This window comes from Neovison vison, chromosome 5 (genome assembly GCF_020171115.1).
Source record: "Neovison vison isolate M4711 chromosome 5, ASM_NN_V1, whole genome shotgun sequence".
In the NCBI taxonomy this organism is placed as follows: Eukaryota; Metazoa; Chordata; class Mammalia; order Carnivora; family Mustelidae; genus Neogale; species Neogale vison.
This window is the reverse complement of record NC_058095.1, coordinates 55,876,936-55,895,553: the sequence shown is the minus strand read 5'-3', so window position 1 is coordinate 55,895,553 and position 18,618 is coordinate 55,876,936. Positions and strand designations below refer to the sequence as shown.

Genomic DNA, 18,618 nt, shown 5'->3' with positions numbered 1-18,618 from the left:
TGCTGCGCCGCTCCCTCGGCTGGCGGACCCGCGCGGGCGCCGGCTCGGGCTGCGGGTGAGAGGCCGGGGAGGGGCGCGGCGGAGGGCCCCGACCCGGGGCGGGGGAGGAGGCGGCGGGGGCGGCACTCGGGGCCCGCGGGGCTGCGGTCTCTGCCGAGATTTGGGTTTTTCCTCCCGGGCGGGGCGCGCGCACTTCCTCATTCCCGCGGGACCACCTCTCGCGTGCGGCCGGGCCTGGCCTGAGCCCCCCGGGGACCACCCCCCTTCGCCCGGCGTCTGCTCCGGCCCGCTTTGTGGGCCCCCGCGGCCTGGCGGGAGTTCCTGGGCGCGCCGAGTCGGGCCGGGAGGCGGGGCCGAGGGATTCTGGATGCGGGACCCGGGTACCGGATGGAGGTCAGAGGCGGGTCCGCGGCGCGTTGCGGACTGGCGGGGAAGAGGGGCTTCAGTGGGAGGGGGAGGGCGGGGCTGCAGGGCAGATCACCTCCTTGAGGCCTCCCCATGCTCCTAGGATGGCGGCGACCCCCGTGAGCCTGTTCTCCTCTGGGGGCGACCTGGACTCCAGCCAGTTGCATATGGAGCCCGATGAGATGGACACTCTGAAGGAGGGAGAGGACCCAGGTTCGCGGCGAGCACGGCCGTCGGGGAGGAGAGGGGCGGAGAGCTCCCGGGGTCCCGCACTAACACCTTCTCTCCTCCTAGCTGACCGGATGCACCCGTTTCTGGCCATCTACGACCTGCAGCCTCTGAAAATGCGCCCCTTGGTGTTCGCCCCTGGGGTTCCGGTCACGGCCCAAGTGGTGGGCACTGAAAGATACACCAGTGGCTCCAAGGTGGCTGGGCGGGCGCCGGGGAGCTGGGCAACGGGAGGGCTGCTGCCCAACGAGGGACAAACGTTCAGTCCCTCCCTCGTACCCCCAGGTGGGAACCTGCACCCTGTACTCTGTCCGCTTGACGCACGGCGCCTTTACCTGGACGACCAAGAAGAAGTTCCGGCATTTTCAGGAGCTACACCGGGACCTCCTGAGACACAAAGTCTTGATGAGTCTGCTTCCTCTGGCGCGGTAAGGGGACCCTCCCGCTTCCTGTCAAGGGCAGGAGCCCCCACCCTGGGGCAACACGGGCAGCCCCTGACCCAACCCCAAGTACCGTTTTCTGCCTGTCAACACGCCCCTCCAAGCCACCCATACTTCTGTCCCTGCTACCTTCCCACCCCAGCTCTGGCCCCGGGCCCCTTCCCCTGACCCCGGTTACCAGGAAACCTTCCCAGCCCAGCTCTCCCTGTCCGTGGTTCTGTGCCAGTAGCTCAGCCGGGCTGGATGCCCAAAATGCCCTTGGCAGCCTCGCTCCTTTTCTTGTCTCTGTTCTTAGGATCAGGGGCCTTCTGCCAGCCTCCAGTCCTCCCCCAGGATCCCATCCCTAGGGCTGCAGGAATCCAGGCTCTCCGCTTCTTGGCTCTTCTTGATCCTCCTCCCCGATCTCATCCACAGCTTTGGTGTGGCCCACCCTCCAGCCCGGGAAGCAGCCGACAGAGAGATACCCTCTCTACCGCGCGTGGGTCCTGAGGGCTCCAGCAGACATGCATCCAGCAAACAGGTGCGACCAGACACCAGGCTGGCCAGAAAGGCTTCTGGTGTGCAAAAATGGCTCTGGTCCCATCTGTCTCTGTCTCTCGTCCCTGCTTCAGAAGTACCTGGAGAATTACCTTAACCGCCTCCTGACCATGTCTTTCTACCGCAACTACCATGCCATGGTAAGGCCCCGGGGACTGGGCCCTTTTGCCGTTCCAGGTGGAACAGTATCATCAGACCCTCATGTGGCAGAGGCCCTGGGTCTGCTGAAAGGCAAAGTCTCTCCTCTGGGCCGTTGTCTTCCTCTGCAGACAGAATTCCTGGAAGTCAGCCGGCTGTCCTTTATCCCAGACCTTGGCTCCAAAGGACTGTGAGTGTCCGATGCCCATCACCCCGCAGCCAGCAAACCCGCAGGAGGGTGGGGAGAGCATTGCAGGGAGGGGGCGGGAGGGGGGCTCTGGATTCCTTTTGGACCATCTTCTCCTGATCTTCCCCACAGGGAGGGAGTGATCCGGAAACGCTCCGGAGGCCACCGAGTCCCTGGCCTCACGTGCTGTGGCCGAGACCAAGTGTGTTACCGCTGGTCCAAGAGGTGGGTCCTGGAGCAAACCCACCGGGCTGTGTTCCGGAGGGAGGGGTGAGGAAGGAGATCCCATGGGCAGGGAGGAACGGACGGAGCCCTTCCGCTCCAGGTGGCTGGTGGTGAAGGACTCCTTCCTGCTGTACATGTGCCTCGAGACGGGCGCCATCTCCTTTGTTCAGCTCTTTGACCCTGGCTTCGAGGTGCGCGTGGGGAAAAGGAGCACAGAGGCCCGTTACGGGGTCAGGATCGACACCTCCCACAGGTAGGGCCTCCGGGGGCAGTGTGGGAGGACGAGGACGGACACCTGGGAGGGGGAGCGAGTGGAAGGAAGGGAAGGATTTCCAGCCCCTGGAGCTGGCCTTGATTTGGAACCAGGGAACTGGTCTGGCCACATGCCTGGGAGCTCTTAGCGGCTGGGCTTAGGGAGGGCGGTGGTGAGTAGGAGGCTCGGACAGAGGGAAATGGCTCTCCATCCATTCCTCCGTTCACTCTCTCATCCGACAAACCGGAGAGCCCCGTCTGCCCCCGACCTCCATGCCTGCGACCCAGCCGTGCAGAAGGCAGAGACATGCCTCGTCCGGGTGGAGTCGGGCACGAGGGACTAAGGCAGGAAGTGGGAAGGAGGAGACAGCCGGAGAGGGGAGGTGGCTGAGGCCCCCCCTTGTTCTTCCTGCTCAGGTCCCTGATTCTCAAGTGTGGCAGCTACCGGCAGGCACGGTGGTGGGGCCAGGAGATCACGGAGCTGGCACAGGGCCCAGGCAGGGACTTCATACAGCTGCACCGACATGACAGCTACGCCCCGCCCCGGCCTGGGACCCTGGCCCGGTGGTGAGACACTGATGTCCCTTCAGAGCTTGTCTGTGGGCTTGTGGGCCCACTTGCTGTTTTCTGAGTCCTTGAACCTCTTCTGGTCTCCTTGACCAGCTGCCCTCTAACCACACTGATATCTAATCTCCCTCTGACCTCTCTGACCCTCCTTACTCGTTAATCTCCTCCAACCCAATCTCTGACCTCCTGTGACCCCCCCCCCCGCCCTTTTGCCATGCTGTCCCTCTCTGTGCCTTAGGATCTCTTCGAAACTCTTCGATTCATTCATGCATTCAACAAACCTTTTCTAAGCACCTACTCTGTGCCCGGCCCAGTGGCAGGAGAAAGAAGCCAGCCCAGTAGCTGATTCAATCACGAAGCAATGACAGATTGCCATTCCAGAGGTAGTTGTGGGGGTACCGAGCACAAAAGGGGAGCCTCTGGCTCTGCGTGGGGATATCAGGACAGGCTTGCAGGAGGCAGCAGCCTTGAGGAAAAGGATGGCCCAAGGCGGGAGCTGGAGAGAGCAGAGGCAGCTAAACCACATCACAGGCAGGGAGGGAATTGGGGAAGCCTTGTTTTCTTGAACAGGCTGCGAACATTTATTTTTTAACGCCAGAACTAACGGCTTATACTCACATAGTACTTACTGCGTGCTGGGAACTGTCCTAAGTGCTTTATGTGTGTTATGAAGGCCTCAGGCGAACCCTGCGAGGCAGGTGTGGTTGTCCCCATTCTGCAGATGGGAACACTGAGGCAAGGAGAGGTTGAGGAACTTGCCCAAGGTCACACAGCCTGTAAACAGTGGAGCTAGGATTCAAATCCGGGCAGCCCTGGGGCTGAGACCCCGCTTTTCACCATCCTACAAGACTGTTAGTTATTAGAATGTCAAGGGGCACCTGGCTGGCTCAGTGCAGGGAGCATGCAATGTTTGATCTCATGGCCGTCAGTTCGAGCCCCACGTTGGGCATAGAGATTGCTTCAAAAGAGAAAATCCTAAAAAAATACATAATGAAATAAATAATTCAAGTGACGCGGAAACACCTTAAGCATGTAAGTTTCCATTCATTGCACAACCCTCCGTGCTCAGCCCCACTTCTCCCTACCCACCTCCCAGCAGCCCATTTCTCTCCCCCGAAGTAGCCCTCACAATAGTTTCGTGTTTATCTTCTCAGCTCTTTTCCGGCATACTTTGGTAGGCTTATATGTATGTTAGTGTTTGTTTTGTTTTGTTTTAAGATTTTAGTTATTTATTTGACAGAGATCACAAGTAGGCAGAGAGGTGGGGGCAGAGGGGGTATGGTGGTGGGCAGGCTTCCCGCTGAGCAGAGAGCCCCATGCAGGGCTTGATCCCAGGACCCTGGGACCACAACCCCACCCCCAGGCGGAGGCTTAAGCCACTGAGCTCCCCAGACGCCCCTGCTGTTTGTTTTACATGTAAATGAGGTCCTGCAGTTGCTTTTGTCGTTTATTTTTTCTTCACTTAATTTGTGTGTTAGGGATTAAGCATTTATTATTTTTTTAAAAGATTTTATTTATTTATTTGACAGACAGAGATTACAAGTAGGCAGAGAAGCAGGCAGAGAGAAAGGAGGAAGCAGGCTTCCCGCTGAGCAGAGAGCCTGATGCGGGCTCGATCCCAGGACTCTGGAATCACAACCTGAGCTGAAGGCAGAGACTTTAACCCATTGAGCCACCCAGGCGCCTCAGGGATTAAGCATTTAGATTGTTTATTTTATTTTATTTTTTTAAAGATTTTATTTATTTATTTGACAGAGAGAGAGAGTACAAGCAAGCAGAGAAGCAGGCAGAGAGAGAGGAGGGGAAGCAGGCTCCCCGCTGAGCAGAGAGCCCGACGTGGGGCTCCATCCCAGGATCCTGGGATCATGACCCAAGCCGAAGGCAGAGGCTTTAACCCACTGAGCCACCCAGGCGTCCCTGTTTATTTTATTTTTAAGATCTTTCTTTCTTTTTCTTTTTCTTTTTTTTTTAAGATTTTACTTATTTAAATGACAGACAGAGATCACAAGTAGGTAGAGAGCAGGCAGAGAAAGAGAGGAAGCAGGCTCCCTGCTGAGCAGAAAGCCCCATGCGGGGCTCCAACCCAGAACCCTGAGATCATGACCCGAGCCAAAGGCAGAGGCTTTAACCCACTGAGCCACCCAGGCACCCCTAAGATCTTTTTTATTTGAGAGAGGGAAAGAGCGGGCGTGCGTGTGCAAGAAAGAGTGGGGGAGTGGCAGAGGGCCAGGGAGAAGCAGATGCCCCGCTGAGCAGGGACGTCCCAGGAGCCCTGATGGTGACCCAGGCTGGAGGCAGACACTTCCCTGACTGAGCCACCCAGGTGCCCTGGTTATTCCTCATTTTAAACGATGCCGCAGTGAACCCAGTTTTTGTCTAAGCATTTAATAGGTTGCATTCCTAGAAATAGAAGGACTGTGTGCATTTATTGGTATTCGAGAACATGTGTGCTCGATATTCCTGGAGATACTGCCAAACTGTCCTCTAGGAAGGCTGTAACCCATGTGTATTCCCATAGCCTGTGAGAATGCTCACTTCCCCACGTGTTAATATTGCAAGTTATCAGTGGTCTTTATTTTTGCTAATCTCGTGGATTAAAGACCTGTTCTTTCTTTTTTTTTTTTTTTAAGATTTTATTTATTTATTTTTTTATTTTTTTAAAAATATGGAACACTTCACGAATTTGCGTGTCATCCTTGCGCAGGGGCCATGCTAATCTTCTCTGTATCGTTCCAATTTTAGTATATGTGCTGCCGAAGCGAGCACTTATTTATTTATTTGACAGAGATCATAAGTAGGCAGAGAGGTAGGCAGCGGGGGCGCGCGGGGAAAGCAGGCTCCCTGCCAAGCAGAGAGCCGAGGTGGGGCTCCATTCCAGGATCCTGAGATCATGACCTGAGCATAAGGCAGAGGCTTAACCCACTGAGCCACCCAGGCTCCCCCAAACCTGTTATTTTATCTTATTATCAATTTTCTTCCTCGCTAGTGACATTGAACCTCTTCTTGTATGGCTGAGCATTTTAATTTCCTCTGTGAACTGTCAGTTCTTATTCTTTGCCCACTTTTCAGTTTGCTTGTATGTCTTTTTCTTACTGATTTGTTACAACTCTTTACATATGGCATACTAATGCTTCCAGTTGTTATCTCCTTCCGTTTATTGTGTCTTTTGTGGTTTCTAATTTTATTTAGCTTGTACTGGCAAGTCTGTCCCACTTGGATACATCTGATAATCCATCTGACTGTTCTGATCACTCTTGATCCTTGACTGACCCTGCTGTCACCTCTGAGCCGTGGCTGTCCTCCGGTCTTCTCTCCAGAGCTTTCTGGCTTCTGACTCCCCTGACTTCCTTGGCTTGGCCTCCCCCCAGGTTTGTGAATGGGGCGGGTTACTTTGCCGCTGTGGCGGATGCCATCCTGAGAGCTCAAGAGGAGATTTTCATCACAGATTGGTGGTGAGTAAGGGAAGAGCTCAAACAGGAAGGGGCAGGGTCGGGCCTGCCGGGGATCAGCTTACGGGCCACAGAGGGAGGGATGGGGGAGTGGCTGCTGGTTGGGTAAGGCTTAGCTTGCTTCTGACCTCCCGCCCCAATCCCAGGCTGAGTCCGGAAATTTACCTGAAGCGTCCTGCCCATTCGGATGACTGGAGACTGGACATTATGCTCAAGAGGAAGGCGGTGAGGAGAGGGGTCAGGCTGGAGGGGAGGCACGAGGGGGCGGCCCATGGCGGGGGGGGGGGGGTTGGTTTAGAAGGGACTGCAGTGTGGGAGAAGGTAGGGAATGTGAAGCTTCCTTCTTCATGCTTTTCCTGGAGCCAGTGTAGATGTCTCTCCCAGTGCCCTTTAGGCTTTGTTTCATTGGGGGCTGGGGGGCGTATGTGTGTTGCCTTTCTCGCTGGACTAGCATCGCTGCTTTCAGTACAAGGCACAGCGGCTGCCACGTCCGGGCATCTGTAGGTGTCACTGGACGTGCAGACCATGATGGCGAGTGGGGGCCAGTGGACGGATGGATGGTGGGAAGGGGGACAGAGAGAAGAATAGGCAGTTGGAGGGGGTGCCAACAGGGATGCAGTGGGTGGATGCAGAATGGGTGGCACAGAAGGGGGGTGAGTACGTGGTGGGGAACGTGGGTGAGTAGACAGTGACAGGCAGGCAAGGAACTGTGCACATGGACAAGCCGGTGGACAGGTGAACAGCTGGCCCATTGCCAAGTTTGCCACAAGCATCATGGCCGGGTGTAAGCGTGGAGGCTGTCCAGGCTGAGTGGGGGTTCACACAGCAACCCCAAGCATGGGGCAGGGTTTGGGAGGGTGCAAAGGGGCCATCGTGCAAAGGGCATTAGGATCTGATGGCCACACTGCCACCCCCACCCCCCTACCCCCACCACCAGGAGGAGGGTGTCCGTGTGTCTGTCCTGTTGTTTAAGGAAGTGGAGTTGGCCTTGGGCATTAACAGTGGCTATAGCAAGAGAGCCCTAATGCTGCTGCATCACAACATAAAGGTGACTCGGGTGTCAGAGACACACACCCCCCAACTGCAGCCCTACCCTCCAGGCTTCCCAGCCCCCAACCCGCCCTGTCCTTGAATAAATGTCTCATTCTTCCATCTTCCTATTCTCCCTCCTGGCGCTTCGGGTCTCCCCTCACCAGAGCCCACCCTCCTGACCCCTCCCCGCCACCTGCGGCAGGTCATGCGCCACCCAGACCAGGTGACCCTGTGGGCCCATCATGAGAAGCTCTTGGTTGTGGACCAAGTAGTGGCCTTCTTGGGGGGGCTGGACCTCGCCTATGGCCGCTGGGATGACCTGCACTACCGCCTGACTGACCTCGGGGACCCATCCGGGCCAGCGGCCCCACAGGTAATCGCCAAGTCCTTCCCAAGCTCCCCTAAACACCACATCAATGCACCCTTTCCCCTCCAGCTGTTCCAGGCACTGCCCACCACGGGGTTCCTCTTGCTGGGGCCCCAGGAAGCTGCTGGGAAGTAGACCCAGTCCCTCCCCGCCCCCATACCCCTCCCCGCTCCTCTAGGACATCCAATGCCACTGAGGGCTGGGGGGAACCATCTGTGTCAATCTTACTCTCTATGTCTCTCTGTTTCGCAGTCTTTCAGTGCCCCTCTCTCCTCCTGGGCCCTGGCTCTATATGGCTCCCTGTGACCTCTCCTTGCCCCCCCGGTTTGGGTGTGTTCCCCTACAGCCTCCCCCCCCGGGCTCCGACTCTCCAGGCAGCCCAGACCTCTCACAAAATCAATTCTTCTGGCTGGGCAAAGACTACAGCAATCTTATCACGAAGGACTGGGTGCAGCTGGACCGGCCTTTTGAGGGTGAGGGTCCCCTCCCTCCCCAGCCTCCAGGACAAGGGAGTAGGGGCAGACGTCCGGTCGGGGCTGTGAATGGGAGGAGCTGGGTCAAGGGTAACGTGGCCTTCCCTCTGGTCGGCTCCTTGGAGCCGGAAGCGCTTGGGGATGTTGGAACCGTCCCCAAGAGACCATCCCTGGCCTTGCCCCTGATTCTCCCGGGACCCCCAGATTTCATTGACAGGGAGACCATGCCCCGGATGCCATGGCGGGACGTCGGGGTGGCTGTGCATGGTCTCCCCGCCCGGGACCTGGCCCGGCACTTCATCCAACGCTGGAACTTCACCAAGGTGCTCACTCCATCCTGGGGTTGCTGTTGGTGGGAAGGAGCTACCTCCCGCTGACAGCCATCCCTCCACCTCAGATGACCAAGGCCAAGTATAAGACACCCATGTACCCCTACCTGCTGCCCAAATCCACCAGCACAGCAGACCAGCTCCCCTTCACGCTCCCCGGGGGTCAGTGCGCCACTGTGCAGGTGAGGCTCCCCTTTCAACCTGTCCTCACCCCTCCCTCCCTCCAGCCCACTGCCCCAAACCTGAGAGCTGCCCAGACTGCTCTCCTGCGGTCAGGAGCCACATCCTATTCCTTGTCCCCCCAGGTCTTGCGGTCTGTGGACCGCTGGTCAGCAGGGACTTTGGAGAACTCTATCCTCAACGCCTACCTGCACACCATCAGGGAGAGCCAGCACTTTCTATACATCGAGGTCTGATGGGGGTGGGGGGACAGGGAAGGGAGGGGACGTCTGAGGAGAGGGACTGAGGATAGTTGTGGGATCAGTCCTGGAGGGCTGGTGTGGCTGGGCCTGAAGAGGTGTGAAACCCCGGGGCGGGCCGGAACCTCGGGATGGGGCTGGCGCCAGAGCGGAGGGAACCGGGCAGGGCCCTGGCGGCTGATGCCTGTCTTGGGTCCCTGCCTCAGAATCAGTTCTTCATTAGCTGCTCGGATGGGCGGACCGTTCTCAACAAGGTGGGCGATGAGATTGTGGACAGAATCCTGAAGGCCCACAAGTAAGGTGGACTGGCAGCAAGATGGGCGCCTGGGCGTGGTTTAAACCCAGAAGGGGCGTGGTTTGGGTCTGGCCCCGCCTCTGACTCCACCCCCTTCCCCAGACAGGGGCAGTGCTTCCGAGTCTACGTGCTTTTGCCGCTGCTGCCGGGTTTCGAGGGTGACATCACTACAGGTGGTGGGAACTCTATCCAGGCCATTCTGCACTTCACCTACAGGTGACGCCCCCATGGCCACCCACCCGTGCCCCTGCCCTGAGTCTGTCCCTCTCCCTTTCTGCTGGGCTTTTGAGGTCCACCGTTCTCCTGACATCCCCTAGCCTCCCCCTCCCTCACCCACTCTTTTCCGCAGGACCCTGTGCCGTGGGGAGTACTCGATCCTACATCGCCTCAAAGCAGCCAGTGAGTGCTGGGGGTGGGGGGTTCAGGCCCCAGACCACTGGGCAGGGGAACCTATCTTCGCATGGTTCTGGGGCTGCTACTACTCTGAGACTGCAGGTAGTCTTGGGCTGCAGCGAGACGCATGCAGACCCAGCTCTCGGCCTTTTGAAGTGGGGGGTACCTGGGACAGGGTTCCATCAGCACGAGAGGGCACCTGTTACCTCATCCCCTTCCCCATCTTTCTTTCAGTGGGGACAGCGTGGCGGGACTATATGTCCATCTGTGGGCTGCGCACCCACGGAGAGCTGGGCGGGCACCCGGTCTCAGAGCTCATCTATATCCACAGCAAGATGCTCATTGCAGATGACCGGACAGTCATCATTGGTCAGTCCCGGATCGGGACCCCTGGCAGCAAGAGAAGGCGGGGAGGTGTGGAGCCAGGCCTAGCAGTGGGGGATGGGGTGATGGACACTGGCTGGTCCTCTGGTAGAGGGTCCCCACCTGGGGCTCAGGCAGACAGTGTGTCCTGCACCTGTCCCAGGTTCTGCGAACATCAATGACCGTAGCTTGCTGGGCAAGCGGGACAGTGAGCTAGCCGTGCTGATCCAGGACACAGAGATGGAGCCCTCCCTCATGGATGGCAGGGATTATCAGGCGGGCAGGTTTGCCTTGAGTTTGCGGAAGCATTGCTTCAGGTAGAGTAGGACAGGGTGCTGCGGGGGAGGAAGAGGTCGGGAGGGGGCTGGCCTGCCTTCTGGGGAGGTGTGTGGATGGCTTACGGGTAGCACTGGAGTTCCTGATCTGACTCAGGGCCAAGTAGGGCTATCAAGAAGATAAGAAGCAAATACTCTAAAAATAGTTTGGTGTTTTTTGTAAAGCATCAAGTTAGTGGTCAAAGAAGAGAGAGATTAAAACTCTGTTGGGCTTGTTTGCCCTTATTTTACTATTTAACAGTGTGTTTATTTTGAATTACTTGGGTAGGCGCAACATGACTCTTCCAGCAGTCAAGTTCTCCAAGGATCCTTTTTTTTTTTTTTTTAAAGATTTTTAAATTTACTTATTTGTCAGAGAGAGCACAAAAGCAGGGGCAGCAGCAGAGGCAGAGGGAGAAGCAGACTCCCCACTGAGCAGGGAGCCCAATGTAGGACTCGATCCCAGGGCCCTGAGCTGAAGGCAGACACTTCACTGACTGAGCCACCCAGGTGTCCTGGGTTCTCCAAGGATCTTAATCTGACCTCGTGGGCACCCTTTTGTCCTGTAGTGTGATTCTTGGGGCAGATGCCCGGCCGGATCTGGACCTCCGAGACCCTGTCTGTGATGACTTTTTCCAGCTGTGGCAAGACACAGCGGAGAACAATGCCAATATCTATGAGCAGGTGGGTGCCGGGGCAGGGGGTGAGGAGGGGGGTCTCTGTGTGGAAATGCATGGATTGTCTCGTTCAGGGTAGGATGGAGAGAGCCCCACTACTGAGCCATTCTCAGAAGAGAGATGAAAGTGTGGGGGGCAGATCATGGGGTTCAGCAGCTCGGGGTCAATGTGGGAGGCTGTGGTGTGAGAACTGGGGGTGTCCAGCCCAGTTGGGCTTTTGGACTCTTGGCAGAGTCTCTCTAAGCCTTACTGGCTTCTATGCCCCCTGCTCCCCGCCCACAGATCTTCCGTTGCCTGCCATCCAACGCCACCCGCTCCCTGCGGGCACTCCGGGAATACGTGGCCGCAGAGCCCCTGGCCACGGTCAGCCCACCTCTGGCCAGGTCTGAGCTCACCCAGGTCCAGGGTCACCTGGTCCACTTTCCCCTCAAGTTCCTGGAGGAAGAGAATTTGCTGCCGCCCCTGGGGAGCAAGGAAGGCGTGATGCCCCTCGAAGTGTGGACATAGCGGTGGCTCCAGCCCGGGACGGCATACCAGCCGCCTCGGGCACCACTGAGGCCGGGTCCCTGCCCCCAACCCTAAGGACGGAGGGCAGTGCCCTCTGGGACCCGGGGCAGGCAGGCATGCCTGAGGGGACTAGAGAAGTCACCGCAGCGGACCCTCCCTTGAGAAGGAGCCCAAAGAGGATGCTCCAGACCCTGGGCTGGGGAGGCAGGAGACAGTCCTGGAGAAGTTCCTCCTCCCCACTGCCCACTTGAAACCACTGCACTGGGGGAGAAGCAAACCTCCTGCCCGTCTGCAAGCCTGGGAAAGTCTGTCCCTGCAGGAGAGACCAGCTCTGTCCTGGGCCTTCCCAGCTCCCCCTTTACCTCCAACTGCCCTTGAACCCCTCCCACCCCATGGCCTCTCTGGGCTCATCACAGCCAAGGTGGAGGGAAGGATGAAGCCTCTCCCGGCTTCAGCCCCCACGGCAGGGAGGGTGGGGTGGGAGGCGCACACTAACTTTCTCCCCCTGCCTACAGATAGACACTAGCTTTGTATCCGTTCAAGAAGCATTTCATAAATAAAGGCATAGAAGAGGTCCCTGCCTCTCCCTTGGCCAAACCGAGAGCCTGGCGCTTGCCTCCCCCTTCCCGCCCACCTGAGCTTTGGCCCCCCGGCACCTGCTCACACCCCGCACCTGGCTCTTTCTGCACCTTCATCTCTACTGTACCTGTTGGTCCTTTTAGCAGCTAACCCGGCTGCTGGGAAGAGGAGGTGCTCACGCTGCACCTGGCCAGCAAGAAGGGCGGGGCCAAGACAGGACTCCCGGAGAGCCAGGAGATGGTGCTTCCCTGCGCTGGAGGGCTGGAGGGGTGTCCTGTGGTCCTGGAGTGACAACAGGGGAAGAAGCTCAGGGAGGCCCGTTTGGGAGTGGTTAAGGGCATAGCCTTGAGGGCAGGAAGAACGGGGCCGAATCCCCGGCTTGTCGTGGCCAAGCACTTCTCTGGGCGTCAGGGGTCCCCGCTGGGAAATGAGAGGAGCTTGCTGTAAAGATGAAGTCATTGATTCAAGTCTTTACTGAGCATCTACTCTCTGCCAAAGACAAGCGGGTGCTCCGTAGCCACTTACTGCCGGGGGCCTGCTTGCATGTGGAACAGAGCAGGCACATGCTTTCCATGCCGGCATGCGGCTCTCCCGGCCGGTGCCCTCTCCGGACCCGGACCGGAGGGAGGCAGACGCGCCCCAGGGACACTGCCAGTCTGGTGGCAGAGCCAGAGCCGGGAAGCCAGCAGGGCAGCAAAGTGACCCGCATGACGTCGTTGGCCTCCCAGGGCTTGTTAGGGTCACACCCTTCATCAGGTTTACTTTCCTGCACTAAGAAGCTATTACCTGGGGGCACCTGGGGGGCTCAGTCGGTTAAGCATCTGCCTTCCCTGGGTCATGATCCCAGGGTTCTGGGATTGAGTCCCACATTGGGCTCATTGCTCGGCGGGGAGCCTGCTTCTCCCTCGGCCTGCTGCTCCCCCTAAGAAGAAACTGATCTGTTTGTTGTGACGCATTGCTCGGTATTGGACATACAGGGGGCCTGGGAGGCTCAGTAGGTTAAGTGAGTGGCTTGATTTTGGCTCAGGTCGTGATCTCTGGAGATGGAACAACGCTCCAGGTTCCACATTCCATGGGGTCAGTTGGGGGTTCTCTGTCTCTCCCCTCCCCACATTTGTACTCTCTATCTCTCAAATTATAAGAAAAAATTTTTAAAGATTTTTAATTTATTTGACAGAGAGAGAGAGGGAACATAAGCAGGGGGAATAGGAGAGAGAGAAGCACACTCCCCACTGAGCAGAGAGCCCGATGTGGGACTCGATCCCAGAATCTGGGACCATGACCTGAGCCAAAGGCAGACACTTAACAACTGAGCCACCAGGTGCCCCTAAAAATTTTTTAAGATTTTATTTATTTGACACACAGAGAGAGAGAGCACATGCAGGGGGAGCAGCAGAGGGAGAGGGAGAAGCAAACTCCCCACCAAGCAGGGAGTGTGATGCAGGGCTGGATCCCAGGACCCTGGGATTATGACCTGTGCCGAAGGCAGATGCTTAACCCACTGAGTCACCAGGTGCCCCCAAATAAATAAAATATTTAAAAAATAAAAACGGGGGCTTGGTTGGGCACCTGCCTTTGGCTCGGGTCATGATCCCAGAGTCCGGGGATGGAGTTCCCCATCAGGATCCCTGCTCAGAGAGAAGTCTATTTCTCCCTCTGACCTTTCCCCTCTCATGCTGTCTCTCTCTGTCTCTCAAGTAAATAAATCTTTAAAAAAATTTTAAAAACCAATAAAATAAAACATACATGTAAATACTAGCATCGTAAGAACAGTTATGTTACAGTACACTGTATTCTGTTAAATGCAATAGCATTAGGTCTAAAAAATCCCAGTGTATATATGTTAATTTTAAAATATTTTAATTATGGCTTATTAATTATATAAATATTAAATGATATACAAATAATGGCGATTATTAATTATATGAATATTATAATAACATTTAATTATTTAAATAATTGCTGGGGCACCTGGCTGGCTCAATCAGAGGAACATGTGACTCTTGATCTCGGGGTTGTGAGTTCGAGCCCCACATTGGATGTAGAGAGGAGTTCAATCAATAAACTTAAAAAAGATAAAAATAAACAAAAAATAGAGCTAAAAAATGCCAAACATCGCTTGAGCTTTTGGTGAGTCATAATCACTGACCTCAGATCACCATAGCAAATATAACAATGATGAAAAAGTTCGAAATACTGGGAGAATTAATGAAAACGTGACACAGAAGGGAAGTGAGCAGATACTGTTGGAAAAATGGTGCCAACAGACTTGCCCAACACTGGGTTGCCCAAACCTTCCATTTGGAAAATATGCAACCAAAAAATGAGGTCTGCCAGTAAACGGTATGGTCTGTTAAGAGAGTGGAACCCGGGGCACCTGGGTGGCTCAGTGGGTTAAAGCCTCTGCCTTCAGCTCGGGTCATGATCCCAGGGTCCTGGGATCGAGCCCCACATCGGGCTCTCTGCTCCATGGAGAGCCTGCTTCCTCCTCTCTCTCTGCCTGCCTCTCTGCCTACTTGTGATCTCTCTCTGTCAAATAAATAAATAAAATGTTTGGGAAAAAAAAAAGAGAGTGGAACCCGCACCGGGCTGAGGAGGGTGACCTCCGAGGGCAAGTGGAGGGAAGGGGCTGACAGAATGACGTAACAGAGAATTCTTCACCTGAATTGCTGGCATTTCTTTCTTAAGCTGAGTGGTGGGTAGATGAACTTGCCTTTTATACTTATGTTCATATCTTTTTATGTATCTGGACTATTTCATGATTAGGAAAAAGTTTAGCACAGGTCCTGGCTTTTGTCTGTCAGTCCCTCAGCCTCGCTCCCCAGTCTGAGAATTGACCACAGGAGCAGGGAGAGATGGAGGGGAGCAGAGGAAGGCTTCCTCGAAGAGGGGTAGGCAGTGGATGACAATGGGGAGAGGGGGGATGCCGCTGCCTTGCTCCCATGCTTTGAGCCCAGCCACGCTTTCCTCTGAAGAAGCCACTTGCACATAAGAAATACCCCCCTGCCATGGGACGCCTGGGTGACTCATTCAGTTAAGCATCTGCCTTCAGCTCAGGTCATGATCCCAGGGTACTGGGATCAATGGGTATCAGGCACTTTGCTCATTGGGGAGCCTGCTTCTCCCTCTCCTTCTGCCTGCTGCTCCCCGTGTTGTGCTCTCTCTTTCTGACAAATAAATAAATAAAATCTTAAAAAAAAAAAAAGAAATCCCCCCTCCCACATACAGCGGTCCCCTGGTACTAATTGGCATCCTGCTAATTAGCCTCATTGCCAGCAGTAAGTACCTCTTTCCCAAGGGGACCGTTACCTCATTAACGGTGGTGGAGGGGGATGGTGGAGACAGCAGGTGTCCCGAGCTGGGTTGGGGCTGGGAGGGCTTCTGCTTCGAACTGTCTTGTCGGTCTATCTGCAACAGAGGGAGCAGCAGGCAGACGGAAGGGAGATGCAGACTCCCGGCTGAGCAGGTAGCCCAAAGCAGAACTTGATCCCAGGACCCCGGGATCATGACCTAAGCCAAAGGCAGATGCTTAACTGACTGAGCCACCCAAGCGCCCCTCAGTGTCTCTATTAAATACTTCCTATTAAGCAGGCGTAAGCAAATGTTTTGAGGACCTAGTGTATGCCAAGTGCTATACATATCTAATTTTATCCTAATCTCTTCTCTATTTCGTAGATGCTAGAATTGAACCTCAGAGATTGACTTGCCCAAAGGACTAACTTCAGATTCTATTTTTTCCTGCTATCCCATGGACTTGATCTTGCATTACCATATACCCAGTGTCTGCCCAAAGGACAGACACCATCATTCACTTACCATGTTACTGAACCTCTAATGGGCGCCAAGACCCGTGCTGAACAAGGCTGTCATGATTCCTGCCTTTAAGGAGATGCGACAGACATTTACAATTCAAAGACTACAATGTCACCATGGGTTTAAAGCAGGCAGTTAAAACAGAAGAGTTTGAGCCTTGGCACATCAAGGAAGGCTTCACGGAGGCGGTGATTTAGATATGTAGGGCAAAGCAAGGCGCAGGCAGAGTGGGCGTGGCCAGAATATTCAGGGAGAAACAGCCGGTGTGCAGGCTGAAGGAGCCCGAGCTGGGTTCCAGCTGCTGTGAGTAGATTTCACTATGGGTACATGTGAGATGGGACGGCAGAGTGTTGAAAACAATGCAGGAGAAGCAGTCAAAATCAAAAGGTCTTGGATGCCATACTTGGTTCAAATGTAGGGGCGCAGTGAAGGGTCTCAAACAGGACACTGAACAACAGATTTGAGTTTTCGAAAAATCACTGTGCCCAGCGTGACAGTGGTGGAACATGACTCCTGGTTCTTCTCATAGCGTCACCCAGGCTCCAGTGAGGCTAACGGCTGGAGGTGCTGCGCGTACACTAGACTAAGGTGACCCATGCAAGATCTGGAGGGGCTGGACATGGTTCCTCCGCCTCTCGCGGCCACCCCTTCCTCCACGCGCGGCTCCGGTGATCGGTCAACGAGTAACTGCTGAAACAGAGCCATTGTGCAGAGACAAAGGTGTGCGGGAGGATTCCCGTCTTGAGATCTCGGGTGCCGTCCGCAACACTCCCGACTCCAGCCAGGTAAGGGGGTAAAGGGCACCCCCGAGGCTCCCGGCGCCCCCGCCCAACTCCCACGTGGTTTCTCTAGCCAAATTCTCAGCCCGAGGCCCCTCCCTCGGCGGCTCCACCGTTGCCATGGCAATTAGGTGGGTGGACAGCCCATCCTATCTAGAGGCCACCCAGCCCTCGCGTGGGGAGTTACCATAACAACCCCCCTAGTAATAGGGAGGTTGGGCCCAGCCCCCCTGCCCCCGCAAATAGAGGTGGGTGGCTTGATTGGCAGCGGGGCACGCGAAAGAGGAAGGAAAGGGAAGGAAAAGCGCCAAAGGAGAGCGAAGAAGGAAATGGGGGAGAGAAAGGGCAAAACAGGGGAAGGGAAGGAAACGCGTGTGCGCACGCGCGCCGGCCGGTGGGCGCGCTCCGCGGCCGCCCGGCCACCGCCCACTTCTGCCTGCCAGGCTCGCGCGGTCGCTCGGCCCTCGCGCTCGCCTTCCGCGCTCGCGCTCTCTCCTGCGCCTGCGCGCAGGTGTCGGCGCCGAGGGGGAGGGGAACCCGGCGCGCCCGCGTCACGTTCCCGCGTCCACCCTCCCGGCGCGCGGCCACTCCGCGCCTGCGCAGGAGCGGCGGGAGCCTCGGGTTGCGGGCTCCGGGCGCTTGCTCCTGTCAGTCGGTGGGTCGGTCCTCTCGCCGGCCCTCCCCCTCCGCGTCCTCCGGGGGAGGCGCGGCGGAGTCCGCCCCCGGGATCCCCCGATGGGGGAGAAGCGGCGACGGCGGCAGCGGAATAACCGAGCCGGAGCTTGAGCGGCCCGGGGGCCCGGCTGCCCGCGGAGGCCATGGGCGACCCAGCCCCCGCCCGCAGCCTGGACGACATCGACCTGTCCGCCCTGCGGGTGAGCGCGCCGCCCCCAGTCTCGCCCCGGTTCCTAGCCGACCCCCCGCCGCCGGGGAGCGCCGCGGCCGCCCGCCTCACGTGCCCCCCGGGCGCCCCTCCGCCGGCCCCGGCGCCTCCAGCCCCTCGCCCTGGCGCCCGCCGCTGCGGGGGCCCCCTCCCTCGGCTCCCCTCTCCGTGCACGCGCTGCAGATTCCGGGAGCCGGGTCGGTCCCCGCCCTGTGCTGCCCCGCCCCCACACTCCCCGGCCACCTCTGCCTGCACGCGGGCCCCGGACCCCCTTCCCCCACCCTGCTGCCCCAGCCCCGCCACCTGCAGAGTCTCGCCTCCGGCGCCCCTCCCCGGCCCCGGCCCTCCTCCGGGCCTCTTGCCAGCCTTGCCCTTACTTGTGTCTCCTTCCTCCTCCTCCTCCTCCTCCCGGCTCTCGGGTTTTAACTTTGCCCCTGCCCTGACAGCTCCCCTTGCTCGCCCACCCCTGGATGCCCCTCTCCCCTGAACGGCATTTCGACCCTCCCCTTGCACCCCGCGCCTGCTGCGGTCGCCCTGGTCCCGGGGCTCGGCTCTCCGCGCGCCTCCTCTTGCGTTTCGGCGCAGCCGTCCAGAACCAGGCATTTCCGGTCTCAGGGTCCCCGCCGCTCGCACGGCCCCCTCGGCAGCGCTGCGGGGCGGGGGCGGGGGCCTGGTCCGCGTGCAAGGCCCCGGCACGGCAGCCGGGAGGACGTTTGTGTGTATGGACTCGCCGGGACACACGCTGCCGGCGGTCTGGGGAGCCTGGTAGAACAGCGGAGGTGGGATGGGGGGAGGTGATGGAGGTCTCTCGGGCGAGGGGCCCATCAGGAAAGGGGGTCGGAGGAAACAACCACGGCAGGGGTTTCTTGGAAACACCTATTTATTGTCCCTCCCGGGGCACGTGCCGCCCCCATTTGGGAGCTCTCAGCAGAGTGCCGCTTGAGGAGCAGCATAGGACTTCAAGGTG

General features: G+C 57.4%; 2 protein-coding genes and 1 non-coding gene across 12 annotated transcripts in view; 2 read left to right on the top strand and 1 right to left on the bottom strand.

Annotated features, from left to right (window-relative positions):
• PLD2 (phospholipase D2) lies at positions 1-12,194 on the top strand. 2 transcript variants are annotated; one of them, XM_044248913.1, is made up of 25 exons: positions 1-55; positions 509-618; positions 700-830; positions 919-1,061; positions 1,488-1,593; positions 1,685-1,750; positions 1,880-1,938; positions 2,068-2,160; positions 2,261-2,413; positions 2,830-2,979; positions 6,348-6,431; positions 6,575-6,653; positions 7,366-7,476; positions 7,663-7,833; positions 8,174-8,300; positions 8,505-8,623; positions 8,698-8,811; positions 8,935-9,039; positions 9,255-9,343; positions 9,446-9,559; positions 9,693-9,742; positions 9,971-10,150; positions 10,263-10,416; positions 10,983-11,097; positions 11,373-12,194. In XM_044248913.1, exons 2-25 carry the CDS (start codon positions 510-512, stop codon positions 11,595-11,597), a joined length of 2,847 nt encoding a protein of 948 aa, XP_044104848.1. In that variant the 5' UTR covers positions 1-55; position 509; the 3' UTR covers positions 11,598-12,194. The 2 variants fall into 2 exon arrangements, with proteins under 2 accessions (XP_044104848.1, XP_044104849.1); XM_044248914.1 differs by lacking the exon at positions 1-55 and having other exon boundaries at positions 9,971-10,105.
• Positions 5,639-5,745, bottom strand: LOC122908022. Its single transcript, XR_006384826.1, has one exon. It is a non-coding gene; the product is annotated as a U6 spliceosomal RNA (small nuclear RNA).
• A 5,195-nt stretch (positions 12,195-17,389) lies between the features above and the next one.
• MINK1 (misshapen like kinase 1) overlaps positions 17,390-18,618 on the top strand; it is a 42,529-nt gene continuing 41,300 nt past the window's right edge. For 6 of the 9 annotated variants that reach the window (XM_044248910.1, XM_044248912.1, XM_044248911.1 and 3 more), the window contains exon 1: positions 17,391-17,643. In XM_044248910.1, the coding sequence (XP_044104845.1) occupies positions 17,587-17,643 (57 nt within the window). In that variant the 5' untranslated portion in view covers positions 17,391-17,586. Of the gene's footprint in view, positions 17,644-18,618 lie in introns of all 9 variants that reach the window. The other 3 variants (XM_044248905.1, XM_044248909.1, XM_044248907.1) reach the window with 2 other exon arrangements.